The following is a 24,248-nucleotide window of genomic DNA, read 5'->3' as shown; positions in this document are numbered from 1 at the left end:
CAGCTTGTCCTCACTGACCATAGCGGGACAGAAGCTGACAGTGGGAGGATTTTTCCTCCAGCTCACAGCTGTCAATCAAGGAAGTGTGTCCATGACATAGGTGATGGCTCATGGACATAGCAGGACTAGTAGGTGTCCAAGCAGGCAGGGGGGGGCAGTTGTTTGATTGGCTTTTTTCAGTATGAAATACTGAAAATGCTCTAACGAAAGCGATTACAAAACCTATTAGTTACACATGCTTTACAACATATCAAAAGTTTTTGTATCTGACAGTGCCCCCTGTCCCCCATATTGTTTCACAATTTAGAATCACCTTTTAATCTTAATTTTTTCGGAAATCCAATATTAAATTGGCGACCTATAGATTTTTCGAGGTTAAACCGCACCGGCTGTTCTATCTATGCAAGAATCAGAAGGAAAAAAAAAACGTGAAAATGACAAAAATATTGTACGGCTCTTCTGATTGGGGATATTTCTTTGTGTCTATGGCAACCTTTACAAGTGTTGACAATCTTAACAATAGAGAAGCTTCAAGAATGACTACCACCTACTGATCTAGAGAATATTCCACGTTACAAACGTGATACTGATAATAGCTGTCTAGATTTATATACATTTATATATGACATGTTCCGCAGCGCGTTACACTGAACACATAAAGGTGGATATAATGCCAATACCCGGGAATGGGGGGGTCCTAGGCTTCCCACACGACGGCGTTATCATATATAATATATTTTAGGCTCAGGCTTTTTATTAAAAGGGACTTGGCTGAGGCAGTGTGAGAGGTTTGGGCACAGTGTGCACCTCCATCCCTCCTACTCTGCAGGAGTTCCGGCTAGCCAGTAATTACTCTCCTTGGCTAATCCCAGCAGATAGCTGGGAGGAGCAGGTCTGGGATGCTGCCATGTGGTGAATGTTCTGCACAGTATATTTTCTTGCACTCCTTTCTTTCTGCACACGGATAAGTGGCTGCTATTACATTCATGCTCATTTTCCAATTCTGGACTTTTTTCTCTCGAAAGGAGCACTAAAGCAGGACCCCTGCTCTGCTATTATCCCCAGACAAGGACCAGTTAAGTGACAAGTACTGACACAAAAGGCAGAGGAAACTTGGTTCTTGAGCTGACACATGGAGGTGATTATGTTGCTTGCATTCCACTCGCTGTGATGCTTCCCCCATGCAGGGCTGTCTGCCATTCCTGTAAGGAACCAATGCACTGCACTGTGCCTCCAACTCTGCCCCAACTCAGCAGCCCACAAATTCCTTTGGACTTATGAACAAAGATGCAAACGCTGCTTCGCTCCTTCTTGGGTGAGTTACTTTTCTTCTTCATTTTTTTCCCCTGGCTTCCAATATTGCATGAAAGGTGTGACTGACAAAATGTTTTTTATTCCGCAAACCGGGTGTGGGGGTAGTTACCTGTTGGATATTTACAGAGAACACCTTACGCCAGGTCTACCGTAACAAGTGCTGGGATTCATTGTTGCCTTTATTTCGTACATATCGCTTAGGCTAAGTTCACACAGCCGTTGTCCCCCGTCTAGATTTTGTCCGTTATTGCCTCCTAAACGGACTATTCTATTAACGGGTGCAAACTAATGCAAAGGGATGCTATTTGGTAGAATTGTTTTGGTCCGAGGGGTATTGGTTCTCCTTGAGGGGGGGGGGGGGGGCTCTCCTTAACAGTGTGTAAATTTTTAAGCCATTTCTAAGGTTCTTTTGGTGCGAGGGGTAACGGTTCCCATTGAGGAGAGCACCTCAACAGTGTGTGTAGATATTTTCAGCTATTCCATGTTTGTTTTGGTCCAAATGTTATCGGTTCTCCTTGAGTAGAGCACCTTAACAGAGTGTGGAGATTTTTAAGCATTTTCCATGGTTGTTTTGTTCTGGGGGGTATCGGTTCTCCTTGAGAAGACCACCTCAACATTGTGTGCAAATTTTTAAGCCATTCCATGTTTTTTTTTTTTTTTTTAAAAGGTCAACGATTGTAAATGGGGGGGGGGGGGGGGGGAATATGTAGCGCAGAGCTGAATTTTCTTTTATTTTAGAGAAATTGCATTTTTTGTGCAGGGGTCTTGGAGGAAAAAGATTGAGGTTGAAGCGGTGGTGCAGGAGGTTGTCTGAGCAGAAGTATTCTTCAGGTTAATAGAAAAGGCTATTGTTTGCCTGGAACAGGCGCCTGCCACGGCACATATTGGAAACAGATGTGCTGGAGGGGAAGCTGGAGAAGGAAGGAGGGAGGGATGGATGGAGAGAATAAAAGTGTATACAAGGAAGGACAATGAAAGTGAGCTAGGCGACGAATCCGCCAGCGCGATGAACCAGGGCTCGAATGTTGATGTGTCGATATTATGCACTGGGTTCTGTGTATATCTTCTTACAATTTCACAGAGGATTCTTCTTTTTTTATATAGCCATGGGGTGACTGGTTGGCTTTTACCCCCCCATCCATGGCTTTCTTATAATAAGATATGGCTCACACTATACAAGCCGACAGCAGCCCCAGGACAACGAGTCAATGTGGTCTTCAAGTGCTGTAGACCTCTACTAGAACAAAGCCTCCTAATTCGAGATGTGTTATGCAGGGCGTATGAGGTTGTCGCTTCCATTCACAAATAAGTTTGCCACGAATGATGTCATCCCCATGCATAGCGTTTTACCGAATAAATCTGCATACCGTAGCAGCGTTTCTATATGGCTCGAATGGCAATCACATTGTCTCCTGTCACTGTGGAGTCAGTTTATATGTCTTGAAGGAATTCTTTGTGCTACCCACATCTCTATGCATGTGCCAGTCAGCGGTGTGGAGCGAGATAAGATGAGGGGGGCAGGGGGGGGGGGGGGGGTTTGAGGATGGTTCAGACATCATTCACAATATTTATGAGATGGGCTCGAGAAAAATCTAAGCTCCGTTTAATGGACGGGGGTGGGGGGGGGATTCTAATAAAAATTTAAAGAACGGCGGTAATGAAGTTTGAGGTCAAAATAGGGATGGAACGAAAGAGAGTCTTGTTGGTTCGCTCAGGAAAAAAAAGATTTTTTGCTTTTTAGGCAGAAAAAAATAAAAATAAATAATAATCCTGGGCGTTCATTGAAACTTTGTTTTCATTGCCTATCAAAGAAGATGTCAAAGCAATTGCTTGGTGAGGCTGTCAGTCTGCGTTACGTGTAATAACAGTGCCAATTACTTGTAATCACTGTTATAGGGAGTGAAGCATCTTGGGGCTGTCGACTGTAACCCTTCGAGCTCCTCACAAGGCTTCTCCTATATCCATATATGTGCTTCCTATTGCCCTAAGACAGTGTTTTGCAACCAGGGTGGCCTCCAGCTGTTGCAAAACTACAACTCCCAGTATACCCGGACAGCCTTTGGCTGTCCGGGCATACTGGGAATTGTAGTTTTGCAACAGCTAGAGGCCCCCTGGTTGGGAAACACTGCCCTTAGAAATGCCGATTATACAATGCAACTATATATATATATATATATATATATATATATATATATATATACGGTGTATATATACTGTATTTATCATTAGCAATGCACCCTGTGATAAACACCAGCTTAGGTTTACTATGCTTGCTAAACAGCGCCGATGATTTTTCCCACCTTTAGTTTAACAACTTAATCATAGCTTTGTATCAGTATGGATTTGGATAAGAAGAAAATGATCCTCAATGTTATAATTTTACCAGATACAGAATTACTATCATTAGTTAGCTTTGGGCGAAACACCAATCTATCGAGCTCGTATGAATATGTTTACTTAACCAGTACGTCCTATGTAGCAGCAACATCAAGGGTGTAATATTGGCTAAGGGTCCAACGGATCCGAAACACGTCGGTGTTTGTATTCCAATTGCTGGTGCCTTCTGTGATACAATAAAAATATTCCTTTTTTTTGCATCCAAAATGTTGAACACTTTATTATTTTCAGATTTATTTTATCATAGTATGTAAATAGTTTGGATTTATAGTTTTTCTAAATGATCGCCATTGAAGCTCTATAGTAGTGTTCCCCAACCTGTAGCCGTCCAGCTACAACTCCTGTCATTTCCTGAAAACCACATGCTGTCAGGACATATTCTTGAGGCAACAGCAATTGGAATACAAACCCTAGCGTGTTTTGGATCCATGGACCATGAGTCATGCCATGAGTAAGGATCCATTGGATCCAAAACGCGTCAGTGTTTGTATTCCAATTCCTTTTTTATTGCACCCAACAGGCTGGACACTTTCTTCTTTCTGGATTTATTTTATCACAGTGTGTAAAGAGTTGGGCTTTATGGTTAAAGAGAAATCGTCATCAGTTTCACCAGCATTAATCTGTTGGTACAAGCGTGTAGTGCAGGTAACATTTATGGTATCCATACTTACCTGTCCCTCATCCTTAGTCCCGTTATCTTCCTCGTTTGGGCAGCAGGCTTGGTGCGTGGGCGTAGCTTTAGGAGCACGCTGACATCACCGCTGCTACTTCCCCGAGCCTGCTTGCAGCCTGAACCAGCAAAGAAGCAGCAGCGGTGACGTCTACGTGCTCCTGAAGCTCCATCCGCACACCCAGCCTTCCGCCCAAACAAGGAAGATAACCAGCCAATGGGACAGAACGGGGTCAGGTAAGTATGGTTATCATCAGTGTCACCCGCACTACACACCTGTGCCAACAGGATTATGCGGGTTAAACCGGTGACAGTTTCGCTTTAATGGTCTTTTACCAAATTATCACCATCAAGGCCCTATAGTAGTGTTCCCCAACCAGCTCTCCAGCTGTCGAAAAACTGCAACTCCCATCATTCCCCGAAACCATAAGCAGTCAGGACAAATTCTTAGTTACAGTATATCTCTGCAACAGCTGGTGAGTAACACTGCCCTATAGACACCAATAGACACCATCCAACAGTCTTGTTCTACAGTGGAAACAAAGGGTGACCCTCAATGTCATAAGTACAAGTGTGGACAAGTGGGGTGGTTTTTCTGGCTGCAGATCCGGCTATTAGATTGGTAACATTAAACTGGTTTCATAGGAACAACTAGAAGATGGTAATTTACGGTTTTCCTACATTTTCAAGATGCATTAATCAATATATTTCAGTTTTAAAAGCCTCAGCAAAACCATATACAAACACAAGACAAATGGCCATCTTGAGCCAGATAACCATCTTGAATCAATCATCCTTTCTCCAGCTCAACGCCGTTCGTTTCTTCTTAGGCCGGTATCAGTGCTTTCACAATCTTAATGTTGAGAGTTAAAGGGTTAACACAGGATTTTTTTTGCAGTTTCATTCTGGAAACACAGTAAATCCTCCAAGATGCTTTTAGTTTGCTCTGGTTTCAGCGGAAAGGTATGCCTTGTTATAGTTAGCAGAAAGTTACGTTTTTCCTCTTGACCTCATTGAAAGGCTCAGATGTTATTCTCAGCTGTAAAGTCTGTGTTCTTTTTGGGCTGTGGTTTTGGCCCATGTACTTTTGTTCCTAACGTTTCTTCGTGCAGCCAAAAAAGAATTGCAGACTTGGGTCCTGTGGATGCAAACTCAGGAAATGTGTCAGTAGAGGTGACTTCATCCAGAATCTTTAGTCTTGACTGTAATGTAACAAATTTGATATTTACAGATGTCTTGATATTAAATAGGATATAAGTAGAGTAACCATGATACCTTTATTGGCTAACTTAGAAGATATAGATTTCAAGCTTTTGAGGCTTCTTAGGTCCCTTCATCAAGTATGTGTAACAGTCTGATGGAGAAGAAAAAGAAAAGTGAATGACACTGATTAGAGAAGACTTCACTATATATAGAGATGTGTTGTTATAAAATAAGGGATAAGTGGAGTAGCGATCATAACTTTATTGGCTAATTGAGAAGATATAGATTGCAAGCTTTCGAGGCCTCTTAGGTCCCTTCATCAGGCATATGTAACATGCCTGATGAAGGGACCAAAGAGGTCTTGAAAGCTTGCAATCTATATCTTCTCAGTTAGCCAATAAAGGAATCATGGATACTCCACTTATCTCCTATATTTCTTAATCTAACATGGTACCAACTCTCACTTGATATAAAATGTAACATTGTACATGAGAGTCTACTGGTTTGAGAGAACAGAACACACAACCTGACTTTGGCTCCTCGGAGAAGCTAAAACAAGGAATTAAACATAAAAAATGTACTCCTTTGTCCTTAGAGCAGTGTTCCCCAACCTGGTTGCCTCCAGCTGTTGCAAAACTACAACTCCTAGCATTCCGGGCCTATATATATTTACTTTGGGTGGCTCACAGGTGATGTCTTCTCTGATTGGAGTCGTTCACTTTCCTTTTTCTTCTCCATCAGCTATGACTCGTCTCTGCAGAACCTGACTGAAAAAACAAAATATTTTAGGCTCCTTATGTTTCCAGAACCTACAGTGCCCCAAACAGTAATAATGCCCCCCTTGGTGTCCCACACAGTAGAGTGGGTAGATAAATGAGTTAGGGAAGAGTTGGTAGGTTCCTCCCCCATTAGACAGTTAGGTTGCTCCAGTAGATTGACAGTTCCCTTCCCATATTAAGTACCTCGAGTAGGTTGACACCCCCCCCCCCCAGGTAGCTGCCCCCCTGTAGGTTGAGCCACCATAGACAGTTGCCCCCTGTAGGTAGACCCCCTAGATAGCTGCCCTCTGTAGGTAGGGCCCCCAGAGATAGTTGCCTCCTGTAGGGAGATTGACCTAGATAGTTGCCCCCTGTAGATAGTTGGTCTATTGTACATAGTTGCCCACCTTTAGATAGTTTGTCCCTTGTACATAGAAAACCCATGTAGAAAGCTGGCACCTTGTAAATAATTGCCTCCTGTAGATAGTTGGACTGTTGAAAATAGTTGCCCCCTGTAAATAATTGGCCCCAAAAGCGGGAGCATGTTACTGTCCTGTCCTCTGGTGCTATGTTACTGCTTCTGGAGGTCGACACGTCACACTGCTGCTCAGCTAATCGCCAGCCACAGCGATGTTCTGCCTTAGACAGTGATAGGCTGAGCAGCAGTGTGATGTATCGGGCCTGGGCACCAGGTAGAAGACCGGGGCTTAATACCTCTCACTGTCAAGTAACTGGCTTAGGCGTGACATCAATGCGGCCAGCATTTATCTGAGTGGCAGTGTGACGTGTCGGGCCCCAGAAGCAGGAAGAAGATCGTGGCTGAAGGATGGGACAGCAACAGGGCATCGAGGGGAGCGATGACAGGCAAGTAAAGTTTTATTATTTAATTCCGGCAGTCCAGGCATAATGGGACAATAAAAGATTTTGCCGGATAACCTCTTTAACTAGGTGGTTTCAGAATGAAAGTATACTGTGCACATATTCAGGATAATCAAAGACACATTGACCTCAGGATTGACCTCAATAGATCATAATAAGGAGCCCATTAGTAGTTTAAATGGTGACATCAATCATCTGGTGGACTAAAAAACACCATGAAATTCCAGCATTATACCACACCTGAACTAGTACGTATATGGAGTATATGATCATCTGCTACTCTTATGTGTAAAGGTGGCCATATTCATAAGACTGGGGTCCACGTCGCCAGTATATGTCGGCACACCAGCATAATAGGGGTTCGTATGTATACCATTGAAGGCCCTTTCTATTTAATGGACTGAACATAGTTTACTAGTAACTACATTCGGTCTATTTCTCAAATCTATCCTGTAAGCCAGTGTTTTCCAACCAGGGCGTCTATGGCTGTTGCAAAACTACAACTCTCAGCATGTTGGGAATTGTAATTTTGCAACAGCTGGAGCCATGCTGCTGTATTCTTTCAATTGCACAAGTTTTATATGCATACGCCTATGTTCACAAAAGGCTCCATTTGCTGATTCTGTAAAAATGACGGACTTAAATGGGGGGAAAAAAAATCCTGAAAAATAACGGCCATGTGACGGAACCCAGACGGACCCTTTTCAAAGTGAATAGAAGCTGATCCGTTGGTGTCCGGTATCACTCCCTCCGTCCAGCCCCATTATCAGCGTGTGTAACGTTGCTGTTACATATGTGAATATAGCCTAAGATTATTCCAGAGTTAGGTCTGCCAAAAAGAAGTGTTACCATGTTGTTTTTTTTGGCCATTGTTTAATGAAACTAGATGTATATGGAATGATGAGTACATTTTTTTAACCACATTCTGGCTGATCATAATCTTATGTGTGTGGTCAGCTCCAGACTCATATATACCGTATTTTTTGCGCCGTATAAGACGCACTTTTTGTTCCCCAAAACTGGGGGGGAAAAGTTGGTGCGTCTTATACGGCAAATACCGCGGCGGTCCCTGCAGCCATCAACGGCCGGGACCCGCGGCTAATACAGGACATCACCGATCGCGGTGATGCCCTGTATTAACCCTTCAGACGCGGCGATCAAAGCTGACCGCCGCGTCTGAAGCGAAAGTGACACTAACCCGGCTGCTCAGTCGGGCTGTTCCGTACCGCCGCGGTGAACAGCTTACAGGACACTGGGAGGGACCTTACTTGCCTCCTCGGTGTCTGCTCCGTGCCGGGATCCCCTGCATGGCCGGCGCTCTCCTTCGTTGTCATCACGTTGTCGGGCACACCATCCCATCATCCAATAGAAGCGGCGTGCGTAGCGACGTGATCGCAGCGGCGGAGAGCGAGGATACCGGGCAGCAGAGACGTTCCGGAGCCACGGGGACACGGTGACAGCGATGGAGGCGACATCCAGGGCCGCGGTGACGGGTCCGGAGCGGTGGGGACACGTGAGTATTACCTCCTATACCAGTGGTCTTCAACCTGCGGACCACCAGATGTTGCAAAACTACAACTCCTGGCATGCCCGGACAGCCAACGGCTGTCCGGGCATGCCGGGAGTTGTAGTTTTGCAACATCTGAAGGTCCGCAGGTTGAAGATCACTGTCCTATACTTTACATTGTATTTGATTCAGAATCTTTTTTTTCTCGATTTTCACCCTTTAAAATTGGGTGCGTCTTATGTGCCGGAGCGTCTTATTTGGCGAAAAATACGGGTAGATCTTCTATGAGTCTTCTTCAGACTGCACCTTCTCGTTGGGGATAAGGGATGTTATATCCAGATTAAATCTCCTCTTAGCAGTCATTCCTCTACTCATTCCACTTACCATGGACAGAAAACAATAATGTTAAGCTGTTCCATATAAAGCAGTAAACCTAGAGGTCATGGCTGAGAGATGTTCTACACAGTGTCCTTGTTTTAGGGGGACAAAGCAAGTGGTACATTTATGGGAATCACTTGCTGTTTACGAGCTGTTGTACAGTATATTCCTTTCCTTAGCAATAGGGTTGAGCTATTGGTAATGACTGAATGAAGAGTGTCATGGTAACCAGAGCTGGAAACAAGACTTCTCTACAAATAATTGGGCTAAATCTTCATTAGAGGTTGAAAGGTTCAGAAAGTGTCCCTCAAGTCCGATTAGCTGCTCTGGTTTTTCTTTTACACCCCCATCTTGCTTCTAATTCACGTATGGAGAGAAGATTTACTAAAGTCATAACAAATCACTTATATAACTCATTTTTATGTACAAACCCATTGGTTTCTGGAAAGATAGTTTTGTAGACAGCTGTCATTCATATCAACGTGTCCATTTTATTGGTTCCCGTAGATCTGTCACCTCAAGAAGAACAGTGAGATAAGTCCCTGCCACATATATCTGGTGCCAAGTATCCCTGGGGCATTAATAATCACCTTGTTATCCCTTATTGGTAGGTACGACAGAACAGGTTACTGTGCATAAAGGAGGGGAGCTGTGACCATCACCTATTGACTTATATGGAAGATTGTTGGGGCGTGCTCTGTAGGGAGGGCGTGCTCTGTAGGGAGGGCGGGGGGGGGGGGAGATGTGCATGTTACTTGGTACACAGGTTACTCTTACGTGAACAAAAAATGTAGTAGAGTTAATTCAACCCAAACCTACCACCTTATGCGAGGGTTAAGGGTTTCCATTGACGTCTCTCGCAAGTCTATGGGACTTCCTGATCACGTTACTCTTGGGCTGCAGAGATTGCCCGGGACTTTTAAACATCCGTCCAACTGTCTGACAGGTGCAGAAAATAGTTAGTGCAGGGGATGGGATAGAGGTTGGGATATGAGGACAGGATATAAGGTTGGGAAATGAGGACAAGATATGAGGTGGGGATATGAGGTTGGGATAAGCGAACGGGATATGAGGTTGGGATATAAGGATTGGATATGAGGTCGGGATATGAGGATGACATATGAGATTGGGGTCTGACAAAAAGATATGAGATCGGGGTCTGAGAACAAGATCTGAGGTGGGGATATGAGGTTGGGATAAGCGAACGGGATATGAGGTTGGGATATAAGGATTGGAGATGAGGTCGGGATATGAGGATGACATATGAGATTGGGGTCTGACAACAAGATAGGAGATCGGGGTCTCAGAACAAGATCTGAGGTGGGGATATGAGGTTGGGATAAGCGAACGGGATATGAGGTTGGGATATAAGGATTGGATATGAGGTCAGGATATGAGGATGACATATGAGATTGGGGTTTGACAACAAGATAGGAGATCGGGGTCTGAGAACAAGATATGAGGTTGGGATATAAGGGTGAGATATTAGGACGAGCATCATTGTTGTTTTTCCTCTCTCACAAGATTTAGGTAGGAAGACTGGGCAATGTTGGGTATTCTGCTAGTATAACATAAAGACCTAATTTAAATAATGGTTATTTTCTTATGACGCGTTCCTTTTAAGCTATGTGTGTACAGCTTTTTTTTTTTTAATTCTTGCAAATTAAATTTAAATGTTATCATAGTAAAAATCGTTTAGTCTTAACCTTTCCATTGCCCTAAAGGGAAATTTATTAAATTTTTTTTTTTTTACACTGACAACTAGAACCGGTGTGTCTTTGTCATGGTACACCATTTCTTTTTTTTTATTTTACAATGATTTCCCATTTACTTTCCATTTCAAACAATTACAATCAGTCCAAATATCCATAATTATGTGGTGATAAAAAAAAGCATCAAAACAGTAGCAATGAGAATGAGCAATCTCTACGTCTAAAATGTTTCGTTAAAATATTTGTCACTTGTAGACAGCAACAACATATGCATGTAACAGTTTGAGCGAGGAAAGGTCAAGGGTTAATAGCACCTTTTAAATGGATTATTTCTAACCAGTTGAAGCGCGGGTTAAAATGTTGCGATCACAGTCAGACACTGGTTGGCCTCAGGGGATTGAAGCGCAAGGTGACTGGGAGATGGGAAAGATGCGCGCGAGGATGGGGAACTGGTGTTGGAAATAGCGCAGATGTACAAGGTTCCTGTTCAGTAGAGTGAAGAAGGGGACGGGGGCTATTTATCGTGAACTATTCGTGATACGTGAGAAGTGCGGGATCACAGTGATGAGACATTTACCAATTTGGTGAAATAAAGGCTGCATGAGGTCGTTGGGTAGTTTTATGGTAGATGGAGTAAGAAGAATACACAGGCAATCATGTACATCAGTGTTTTCCAACCAGGGTGCCTCAAGCTGTTGCAGAACTACAACTCCCAGCATGCCAGGACAGCCAACGGCTGTCCTGGCATGCTGGGAGTTGTAGTTTTGCAACATCTGTTCTTGTATTTTCTAAGTTGTATCCATGATACATTGTATGTTGTCATGTAGTAATGCACAGTGGTCTCCAAACCGTGGCCATCCGGCTGTTGCTAAACTACAGAGCAGCTGCTAAAAGATCTAGTGTTATATCTGACCCAAGTGTTGGATTCATAGTTTACACTGCTTTATAATGTCCTCCATGCTGCTGCTGCTTCATAGGAAGTGCCTCTTAGGGAATGCTATTGAGATACAGGGGAGCAGTTTTTTTTTTAAAGGGTTATTCCAGGAAAAAACTTTTTGTATATATATATATATATATATATATATATATATATATATATATATATATATATATATATCAACTGGCTCTAGAAAGTTAAACAGATTTGTAAATTACTTCTATTAAAAAAATCTGAATCCTTCCAATAATTATCAGCTGCTGAAGTTGAGTTGTTCTTTTCTGTCATAGTGCCATAGTGTTCTCTGCTGACATCTCTGCTTGTCTCAGGAACTGCACAGAGTAGAAGAGGTTTGCTATGGGGATTTGCTTCTACTTTGGACAGTTCCCAAGACACGTGTCATCAGAGAGCAGTTAGACAGAAAAGACAACTCAAATTCAGCAGCTAAAAAGTACTGAAAGGATTAAGATTTTTCAATAGAAGTAATTTACAAATCTGTTTAACTTTCTGGAGCCAGTTGATATATATATAAAAGTTTTTTCCTGGATAACCCCTTTAACATCTGAAGGCCCACAGTTTGGAGACCAGTGTGCATCCAACCTCCAGCCTTCGCTATCTGGGCATGCTGGGAGTGGTAGTTTTGCAACAGCTGGAGGCCCACTGGTTGGGAAACTCTGGTCTAAGCCTTCAATTGGAGAAAGATGTCACAAGCGAATAACGAAAAGCTCAAATGCTGTTTATGCAAAACCCCTTTACCATGTACAACATTAGAAAATGTCACATGTTTAATACATCTGGAGCACACTGGAAACAATAAGATGACAGTCAAACATATGAAAAATGCTATAAAAAAAATCCCCACCAGATACTTTATAAATATGTGTGCGTCCTTGCTATTTCGAACGCCCCATTCCAATGTGTATTACACCATATTGAAACGTGTGTAAAACATGGAGATTCGGCTGTGCATTGTAGCACAAAATATCTGCCAAATCTGCGCAATCACATTGTTGATTGTTTTAAATGATTAACAATTGTAAAAATCCTTTTATCTTTATTAATGGAGAAAATAATTGTTTGACACTTATTTCGCGGTTTATAAAAGAAAAGCAAAAAGTCCTAAAAACACCAATAATACAAGTGTTCGCCTGAAAGGGATTTGCATACATCAATAATGACGAGTATTTTGTCGACAAAAGATTTCCTCTGTTGTCAGTTTCCAGGTTAAACAAACGGAAAGGCTTTATAGAATGTGACAAGTATAAAACATTTCAGGAATAACGGAGAGCTCAGAGGCAAATCAATACCGCGCTCCCTTTCCGAACTGAAATGTTACGGCCTTTTAGACAAGCATCATAGGAGGATGTTCTATGTACGATATGCTAAATATAAACTAGGGATAAAATGTGATGTGACTAGATGCCGAGAAAGAGTGTGACCGGGTGAAGTGGAGCCTTATGATGTGCACCTTGGAGCAGCCAGGTCCCCTTTGTGGACTGTGAAGTTTTGTGTCCTTGTCATCTGTACCAGGGTCATTTTCACACATTGGTGGGTCCAGTGCAAAGATCCTAAAGCATACCTGTTGCTTCAGGTGACTTTTTCAGGATAAGCTGTCATGTGTGTACATAACTTGTATATGGCATTGTTAAGCAGATTTGTGCTCTGCAGGCTTCATCTCTAATTTTCAGTTCTCCCAGACCTGGTGGGCTGGGCCTGATGTCTATGGTATCTCCGATATACTACACACACAGAGGAGGAGGTCCTGCACTTATATATCTCTATACACTGTACACGCAGAGGAGGAAATCCTGCACTTCTATATCTCTATACACTGTACACAGAGGAGGAGATCCTGCACTTCTTTGTCTCTATACACTGTATACAGAGGAGGAGATCCTGCACTTCTTTGTCTCTATACACTATACACACAGAAGAGGAGATCCTGCACTTCTATGTCTCTATACACTGTACACAGAGGAGGAGATCCTGCACTTATATATCTCTATACACTATACACAGAGGAGGAGATCCTGCACTTCTATATCTCTATACACTGTACACACAGAGGAGGAGATCCTGCACTTCTATATCTCTATACACTATACACAGAGGAGGAGATCCTGCACTTCTATATCTCTATACACTGTACACACAGAGGAGGAGTTCCTGCACTTCTATGTCTCTATACACAGAGGAGGAGATCCTGCACTTCTTTGTCTCTATACACTATACACACAAAAGGAGGAGATCCTGCACTTCTATATCTCTTTACACTGTGCCCACAGAGGAGGAGATCCTGCACTTCTATGTCTCTATACACTGTACACACAGAAGAGGAGATCCTGCACATCTATGTCTCTATACACTGTACACAGAGGAGGAGATCCTGCTCTTCTTTGTCACTGTACACACAGAGGAGGAGATCCTGCACGTCTATGTTTCTATACACTATACACACACAGAGGAGGAGATCCTGTACTTCTATATCTCTATACACTGTATACACAGAGGAGGAGATCCTGCACGTCTATGTCTCGATACACTATACACACAGAGGAGGAGATCCTGCACTTCTATATCTCTATACACTGTATACACAGAGGAGGAGATCCTGCACGTCTATGTCTCTATACACTGTACACACAGAGGAGGAGATCCTCTACTTCTATATCTCTATACACTGTACACACAGAGGATGAGATCCTACACTTCTATATCTCTATACACTGTACACACAGAGGAGGAGATCCTACACTTCTATATCTCTATACACTGTACACACAGAGGAGGAGATCCTGCACTTCTATATCTCTATACACTGTACACACAGAGGAGGGGATCCTCTACTTCTATAACGCTATACACTGTACACACATAGGAGGAGATGCTACACTTCTATATCTCTATACACTGTACACAGAGGAGAAGATCCTGCACTTCTATATCTCTATACACTGTACACACAGAGGAGGAGATCCTGCACTTCTATGTCTCTATACACTGTACATAGAGGAGGAGATCCTGCACTTCTATATCTCTATACACTGTACACACAGAGGAGGAGATCCTGCACTTCTATGTCTCTATACACTGTACATAGAGGAGGAGATCCTGCACTTCTATATCTCTATACACTGTACACACAGAGGAGGAGATCCTGCACTTCTATGTCTCTATACACTGTACACAGGGGAGAAGATCCTTCACTTATATATCTCTATACACTGTACATAGAGGAGGAGATTCTGCACTTCTATATCTCTATACACTGTACACAGAGGAGAAGATCCTTCACTTATATATCTCTATACACTGTACATAGAGGAGGAGATTCTGTACTTCTATATCTCTATACACTGTACACACAGAGGAGAAGATCCTGCACTTCTATGTCTCTATACACTGTACACACAGAGGAGGAGATCATGCACTTCTATGTCTCTATACACTATACACAGAGGAAGAGATCCTGCACCTCTATATCTCTATACACTGTACACACAGAGGAGGAGATCCTGCACTTCTATGTCTCTATACACTGTACACACAGAGGAGGAGATCCTGCACTTCTATGTCTCTATACACTATACACAGTGGAGGAGATCCTGCACCTCTATGTCTCTATACACTGCACACAGAGGAGGAGATCCTACACTTCTATATCTCTATACACTGTACACACAGAGGAGGAGAGCCTGTACTTCTACATCTCCTAACACTGCACACATGGAGGAGGAGATCCTGCACTTATATATCTCTATACACTGTATACACAGAGGAGGAGATCCTACACTTCTATGTCTCTATACACTGTACACAGAGGAGGAGATCCGGCACTTCAAATGTCTCTATACACTGTACACAGAGGAGGAGATCCTGCACTTCTATGTCTCTATACACTGTACACACAGAGGAGGAGATCCTGCACTTCTATGTCTCTATACACTATACACAGAGGAGGAGATCCTGCACTTCTATGTCTCTATACACTGTACACACAGAGGAGGAGATCCTGCACTTCTATATCTCTATACACTGTACACACTGAGGAGGAGATCCTACAGTTCTATATCTCTATACACTGTACACACAGAGGAGGAGATCCTGCACTTCTATGTCTCTATACACTGTACACACAGAGGAGGAGATCCTACAGTTCTATATCTCTATACACTGTACACACAGAGGAGGAGATCCTACAGTTCTATATCTCTATACACTGTACACAGAGGAGGAGATCCTACAGTTCTATATCTCTATACACTGTACACACAGAGGAGGAGATCCTACAGTTCTATATCTCTATACACTGTACACAGAGGAGGAGATCCTACAGTTCTATATCTCTATACACTGTACACAGAGGAAGAGATCCTGCACTTCTATGTCTCTATACACTGTACACACAGAGGAGGAGATCTTGCACTTCTATATATACTGTACACACAGAGGAGGAGATCCTGCACTTCTATGTTTCTATACACTGTACACACAGAGGAGGAGATCCTGCACTTCTATATCTCTATACACTGTACACACAGAGGAGGAGAGCCTGTACTTCTACATCTCCTAACACTGCACACACAGAGGAGGAGATCCTGCCCTTCTATGTCTCTATACACTGTACACACAGGGGAGGAGATCCTGCACTTCTATGTCTCTATACACTGTACACAGAGGAGGAGATCCTGCACTTCTATGTCTCTATACACTGTACACACTGAGGAGGAGATCCTACAGTTCTATATCTCTATACACTGTACACACAGAGGAGGAGATCCTACACTTCTATATATCTATACACTGTACACACTGAGGAGGAGATCCTACAGTTCTATATCTCTATACACTGTACACAGAGGAGGAGATCCTGCACTTCTATATCTCTATACACTGTACACAGAGGAGGAGATCCTACAGTTCTATATCTCTATACACTGTACACAGAGGAGGAGATCCTACAGTTCTATATCTGTATACACTGTACACACAGAGGAGGAGATCCTACAGTTCTATATCTCTATACACTGTACACAGAGGAGGAGATCCTACAGTTCTATATCTCTATACACTGTACACACAGAGGAGGAGATCCTGTACTTATATATCTCTATACACTGTACACACAGAGGAGGAGATCCTGCACTTTTATGTCTCTATACACTGTACACACAGAGGAGGAGATCCTACAGTTCTATATCTCTATACACTGTACACACAGAGGAGGAGATCCTACACTTCTATATCTCTATACACTGTACACACTGAGGAGGAGATCCTACAGTTCTATATCTCTATACACTGTACACACAGAGGAGGAGATCCTGTACTTATATATCTCTATACACTGTACACAGAGGAGGAGATCCTGCACTTCTATGTCTCTATACACTGTACACACTGAGAAGGAGATCCTACAGTTCTATATCTCTATACACTGTACACACAGAGGAGGAGATCCTACAGTTCTATATCTCTATACACTGTACACACAGAGGAGGAGATCCTACACTTCTATATCTCTATACACTGTACACAGAGGAGGAGATCCTGCACTTCTATGTCTCTATACACAGAGGAGGAGATCCTGCACTTCTATATCTCTATACACTGTACACAGAGGAGGAGATCCTGCACTTCTATATCTCTATACACTGTACACACTGAGGAGGAGATCCTCTACTTCTATATCTCTATACACTATACACAGAGGAGGAGATCTTGCACTTCTATATCTCTATACACTGTACACAGAGGAGGAGATCTTGCACTTCTATATCTCTATACACTATACACAGAGGAGGAGATCCTGCACTTCTATATCTCTATACACTGTACACACAGAGGAGGAGATCATCTACTTCTATATCTCTATACACTATACACACAGAGGAGGAGATCCTGTACTTCTATGTCTCTATACACTGTTCACACAGAGGAGGAGATCTTGCACTTCTATATCTCTATACACTATACACAGAGGAGGAGATCTTGCACTTCTATATCTCTATACACTGTACACAGAGGAGGAGATCTTGCACTTCTATATCTCTATACACTGTACACAGAGGGGGAGATCCTGCACTTCTATGTCTCTATACACTATACACAGAGGAGGAGATCCTGCACTTCTATGTTTCTATACACTGTACACACAGAGGAGGAGATCCTGCACTTCTATATCTCTATACACTGTACACACAGAGGAGGAGATCCTGCACTTCTATATCTCTATACACTGTACACACAGAGGAGGAGATCCTACACTTCTATATCTCTATACACTGTACACACAGAGGAGATCCTGCACTTCTGCGTTTCCTAACACTGCACACACAGAAAAGGAGATCCTGCAATATTATGTCTAATAAATAAATATATATATATATATATATGTATATATTTTTTTTTTTTTATCTTCTGATAATATCCTATTAAAAGGTTGTTTGGGTTTTTGACTGTTTGCTAACAAGCCTTACTTCTATATGAGAGTTGCATGTTGCGCTTGGCTTTCAGCTAAAAAGGACATTTGGGAGGTGAATTGTGGAAACAGACCTACCTGTCAGCCAATGAGCATTCTCAGGTGTGTAGAGTGACTGACAGCAGCTCTCTATGTTCCTCCCAGATGTCCGTTACAGCTGGATTCAACTTGAAGATTCGGCATTTATTATACACACAGAACTATAAACAGTACAGAGACATAGTTAAGAAAACACAAGCCGCGCACAGGACATAAGCACATCAAGTACGATAAATAATCCATTAGCAAAAATACACTACTTAATGTATATAACATGAGAATATAAATGAATGTGTACACCAATTCTGTGGCTGAATAATAATAACGGGGGACATTTATCAAAGCATTTAGTAGATTTTTTTTTGCTCAAAATTGTCACAAAAAAGTCGCAAGTGCGACTACTCTCTTTTTTCTGCGACTTTTTGCATGTTCGGTGTCCTAAGCAAAAAATAAAAATCTTGCTTACCAAAGCAAAAAGTGATTTATGACTTGCAGTGGTCAGAGATTTATCAAGTGCGAAAGTCGCAAAAAAGTTTCATTACATGAAAAAACCTACTAAATTTACTCCAGCTCAGACATGGAGCAGAAGAAGCCGCTACCAAAGCAAAAAAAAAAAAAATTGCTTATGTGAAAGAAATTTATCAACAGGCTGAAACCAGTTGATAAATATGTCGCACAAAAGCAAAAAAAATTGTAAGAAAAAAATAACTTAAAAAAGGAATACCGTATTTTTCGCCCTATAAGGCGCACCAGCTTATAAGACGCACCCAATTTATAGGTTCAAAATCTAGAAAAAAAAGATTCTGAACCCAACAGTGATCTTCAACCTGTGGACCTCCAGATGTTGCAAAACTACAACTCCCAGCATGCCTGGACAGCCAACGGCTGTCCGGGCATGCTGGGAGTTGTAGTTTTGCAACATCTGGAGGTCCGCAGGTTGAAGACCACTGGATAGGAGGTAGTACTCACCTGTCCCCGCCGCTCCGGACCCTTCACCGCTGCCCTGGATGTCGCTCCATCGCTGTCACCGCCTCCCCGTGGTGTCCCTGACTCTCCGGACGTCTTCTTCCCCGGGATCCACGCTCTCCGTCGCCGTCATCACGTCGCTACGCACACCGCTCCTATTGGATGACGGGACGGCGCGGGTGATGACGTGATGAAGTCGAAGGAGAGCGCCGGCCAAGCAGGGGATCCCGGAGCAGACACCGAGGCAGGTAAGGTCCTGTAAGCTGTTCGGGATGCCGCGATTTCACCGCGGCGGTCCCGAACAGCCGGGTTAGTGTCACTTTCCCTTCAGACGCGGCGGTCAGCTTTCATCGCCGCGTCTGAAGGGTTAATACAGGGCATCACCGCGATCGGTGATGTCCTGCATTAGCCGCGGGTCCTGGCCATTGATGGCCGCAGGGACCGACCCTTTAGGTGTGTATTCGCTGTATAAGACGCACCAACTTTTCCCCTCCAGTTTTGGGGAAGAAAAAGTGCGAATTATACGGCGAAAAATACGGTACATAAGCAAACATTGATAAATATCCCCCAACATGATTATGTGTTCAACATTATGATTAGGATTATTATTATTATTAGATATAACAGATGATATACCGTATTTTTCGCCGTATAAGATGCACTTTTTCTTTCCCAAGAAAGTTGGTGCGTCTTATACGGCGAATACACACCTATCGGGTCGGTCCCGGCGGCCATCAACGGCCGGGACCCGCGGCTAATACAGGAAATCACCGATCGTGGTGATCAAAGCTGACCGCCGCGTCTTAAGTGAAAGTGACAGTAACCAGTCTGCTCAGTCGGGCTGTTCGGGACCGTTGCGGTGAAATCGCGGCGTCCCGAACAGGACACCGGGAGGGATCTTACCAGCATCCTCGGTGTCTGCTCCGTGCCAGGATCCCCTGCATGGCGGCGCTCTCCTTCGACGTCATCACGTAGTCGCGCACGCCCTCCCATCATCCAATAGGAGCTGCGTGCGTAGCGACGTGATGACGCCGACGGAGAGCGTGGATCCCAGGGAAGAAGACGTCCGGAGTGTCGGGGACACCACGGGGACGCGGCGACAGCGATGGAGCGACATCCAGGGCAGCGGTGACGGGTCCGGAGCGGCGGCGACACGTGAGTATTACCTCCTATCCAGTGGTCTTCAACCTGCGGACCTCCAGATGTTGCAAAACTACAACTCCCAGCATGCCCGGACAGCCAACGGCTGTCCGGGCATGCTGGGAGTTGTAGTTTTGCAACATCTGGAGGTCCGCAGGTTGAAGATCACTGTTGGGTGCAGAATCTTTTGTTACTAGATTTTGCACCTTTAAAATTGGGTGCGTCTTATATGCCGGTGCGTCCTATAGGGTGAAAAATACGGTAATTAGAATTTACAGATATATAAAAACATGCATTGCTGTATTTACTTAAAAATTATTTATAATTAAATTTATTTATAATTTGTACAGATCCTAAAAGGGACAACACTCTCGTATACAGCATTCAGCCTAATGTTGTGCAAAATAGCTTTACACTATTGAGGCCTGAACTTCAGATACTGTCATTTCTGTAAATTGTCAGTCATATACAGTGAATATACAGGTTTTAAACAGTAGACAAAATCGTGGCAGGACACGGTTTTTTGTTTGCAAAAAAAAAAAAATCTCTTAACCACAACTATCCAAAACCGGATTCCCCTTTTTTTAGTACGATTTCTCAATGTCAGTCTATGGATAAAGCAACAAATACAATTCTTCGTGGTATATTTACATTACACGGTATACAGTCACTGTAGGCACAAACTTTAGACAACTTTTTTGCCTGTGACGTTCAATTTGAATGAAGAGGCTCAGTAAAAGCTTAAAAACAGTAATCAGTTCTGGCACTGACACTGACAGCGGCCGACTGCGCACATCCGTACGTGTCACTAAAAGTGGCTTTAAGTGCAGGCAACAGATATCAATTAAAGTCCGGCCTGCTGGGATTATTTGACAAGTGACTTTGGAGGCTGCAGTCTACATCACCGCTCTTATTTGCACTTGTACAAAGAAATGAAAAGGCAACGAGAGGTGAGGACCGTCTGGGTAGGTAAAACGGGGGGAAAGATGGGTCCTTACCCTTAGGTGTTGCACTTAGAGCACAACACTTACAGTAGTGTCTGGAATGAATGGATGGCCGGACAGCTGCCACGAGGAACTTCCTGGTCCATGAATAGATGTAAATATATTTATTGTAACATATAAAGCAATGCGTTTCGACCCCGGGATGCCTGATGAAGACCCCTGTCCGGGGTCGAAACGCGTTGCTTTATATGCTACAATAAATATAATTACATCTGATGAATTACATCTGATGCCTGATGAAGACCCCTGTCCGGGGTCGAAACGCGTTGCTTTATATGCTACAATAAATATAATTACATCTGATGAATTACATCTGATGCCTGATGAAGACCCCTGTCCGGAGTCGAAACGCGTTGCTTTATATGTTACAATAAATATAATTACATCTGATGAATTACATCTGATGCCTGATGAAGACCCCTGTCCGGGGTCGAAACGCGTTGCTTTATATGTTACAATAAATATAATTACATCTATTCATGGACCAGCGCCGTTACTGAGGGGAACACCTTTTCACATATTCCTTCTTATTTGCACTTGGGAAGAGTTTTGAGAACCAGTTTTCTTGGTACAGACCAATGATGTCACTAAGGAGCGTAGGCCTTGCTGTACTTTATCGGAATAGCCATTGCACCTTCCCAGCCATACATGGTGATTTTCCATTATTCAATGCATGGTGTTCCAGGAGTTTAGTTCTCTCTGAATAAGATGTTGATGATGAAATCACATTAAGCTTGTGTATACACAGCAGCCTGTGCAGGGAGAATGTCCTCGGTGCTCCACGTCATTATTTACAGAATAGCTGGACGCTGTTTCTCTCCTGGTGTTTATATCTTTCTTAACTACCATTTATAGGAACGCTTCTCGGCGCTCGCCTCTTGAGTGCTGCCTCCGAAATCTAAACTGTTTGCTCTGCATGTTTGACAAAAAGGAATTTTGCAAGTCACGTATTTCATATTATCGGGGAACTAGAGTGTAAAAATTGTAGAAATGTCTACTCTACAAGAATCTGCCTCAATCCTGATATCTACATCACACACTCAGAGTCTGAATGTGAGCAACTAGGAATTCTCCATTTTTAAAGGCGTATTCCGGAGAAATGTTTTTTTTTTTCCAAATCAACTGGCTCCAGAAAGTTTAAGGGGTTATCCAGGAAAAAACTTTTTTTTAAATATCAACTGGCTCCAGAAAGTTAAACAGATTTGTAAATTACTTCTATTAAAAAATCTTAATCCTTTCAGTACTTATGAGCTTCTGAAGTTGAGTGCTCTCTGATGACACGTGTCTCGGGAACCGCCCAGTTTAGAAGCAAATCCCCATAGCAAGCCTCTTCTAAACTGGGCGGTTCTCGAGATACGTGTCATCAGAGAGGTCTTAGACAGAAAAGAACAACTCAACTTCAGAAGCTCATAAGTACTGAAAGGGTTAAGATTTTTTTAATAGAAGTAATTTACAAATCTGTTTAACTTTCTGGAGCCAGTTGATATATAAAAAAAAGTTTTTCCTGGATAACCCCCTTAAACGGATTTGTAAATTACTTCTATTAAAAAATCTTAATCCTACCAGTACCTATCAGCTGCTGAAAATGTTGTTCTTTTTTGACAACAGTGCTCTCTGCTGACACCTCTCTCTGTGTCAGGAACTGTCCAGAGCAGGAGAGGTTTGCTATGGGTAGGAGTAAATCCCCATAGCAAACCTCTCCTGCTCTGGACAGTTCCTGAGACAGAGAGAGGTGTCAGCAGAGAGCACTGTTGTCAGAAAAGAACAACTCAATTTCAGCAGCTATTAGGTACTGGTAGGAATAAGATTTTTTTTAATAGAAGTAATTTACAAATCTGTTTAACTTTCTGGAGCCAGTTGATATGGAAAAAAAATTTCACCAGAATACGCCTTTAAAACTCAGTTAGCTAAGCATTGTTTCCCATGAGAACAGTGAGTGAATTAAACACTATACATTCATTTTACCAATATTTTACACAACATTTAAAACAAAGAAAAACAGCAGTCCACAGAGACTTTTAGTCGCACCACGTTTCATTTTCATCTGCATCATCTGCATATTTTCATTAAACTGGGAAGCACTGGTGTTTGATGGTCATGATCACCTATCTCGGGTGGAGTTGAGGTGAAAAAACTAATCAAAATGGTTATAAAACAGACAAGTGCGGGGGGATAAAATTATCCATACCTTGCTGATCGCTGTTTGTAAAATTATAAAATTGCCTTTTTTGTTAGCAGCTAAAGAGTCCCACTGGTAATGATGAGCTGCAGCTGTGCCTCCTCCCTCCCCCACCCCCACAAGATTGATGTACAGGGCTATGCTTCCAGTTCTGTATGTCAATCAGTCAAAGGGCCGGATGGGAGAGGCAGGAGGCACTGCTGCAGCTCAGTACTTCCAGTTTGGGTTCCATATTGTTTGATGCTATTGTATCCCAGGTTTCACAACGAAGAAACAACATTTAGGAGGGCTAAGAGCCAATGTAGTAAATTTCACATCACCCATTGCAATATAATAGAAATAGAAAATGTGATGAAACAGCATAAATATTTATCAAAACTGCACAATGTAGACATCAGATATAATCCAGCAGGATTCCGCGGCCTGATATCGGAGTTTCGCCAAGTGTTATACTGACAGCCACTGCAGAACAGCATTAGGAGACCTCAAATCCTGGGGGTCTGTGCATAGTGAAAGCTATAACTATGCTAAAAGTCTGTGTATAAGCCAGTGTTTCCCAAGAGCGGTGCCTCCAGTGGTTGCAAAACTACAACTCCCAGCATGCCCAGACAGCCGAAGGCTGTCCGGGCATGCTGGGAGTTGTAGTTTTGCAACCACTGGAGGCATCCAGCTTGGGAAACACTG

The 24,248-nt window shown here is 42.9% G+C and overlaps 1 protein-coding gene across 1 annotated transcript in view; it reads left to right on the top strand.

Annotated features, from left to right (window-relative positions):
- The first annotated feature begins 755 nt into the window (after nucleotides 1-755).
- CLMP (CXADR like membrane protein) overlaps nucleotides 756-24,248 on the top strand; it is a 113,533-nt gene continuing 90,040 nt past the window's right edge. Inside the window, exon 1 of the mRNA XM_056542045.1 lies at nucleotides 756-1,315. Coding sequence (XP_056398020.1) covers nucleotides 1,288-1,315 — 28 coding nt within the window. The 5' untranslated portion in view covers nucleotides 756-1,287. The remainder of the gene's footprint in view (nucleotides 1,316-24,248) is intronic.

This window comes from Hyla sarda, chromosome 10, assembly GCF_029499605.1.
Source record: "Hyla sarda isolate aHylSar1 chromosome 10, aHylSar1.hap1, whole genome shotgun sequence".
NCBI classification, from domain to species: domain Eukaryota; kingdom Metazoa; phylum Chordata; class Amphibia; order Anura; family Hylidae; genus Hyla; species Hyla sarda.
Note: the sequence above shows the minus strand (reverse complement) of the source record. Positions and strands in the feature narration are given on the sequence as shown.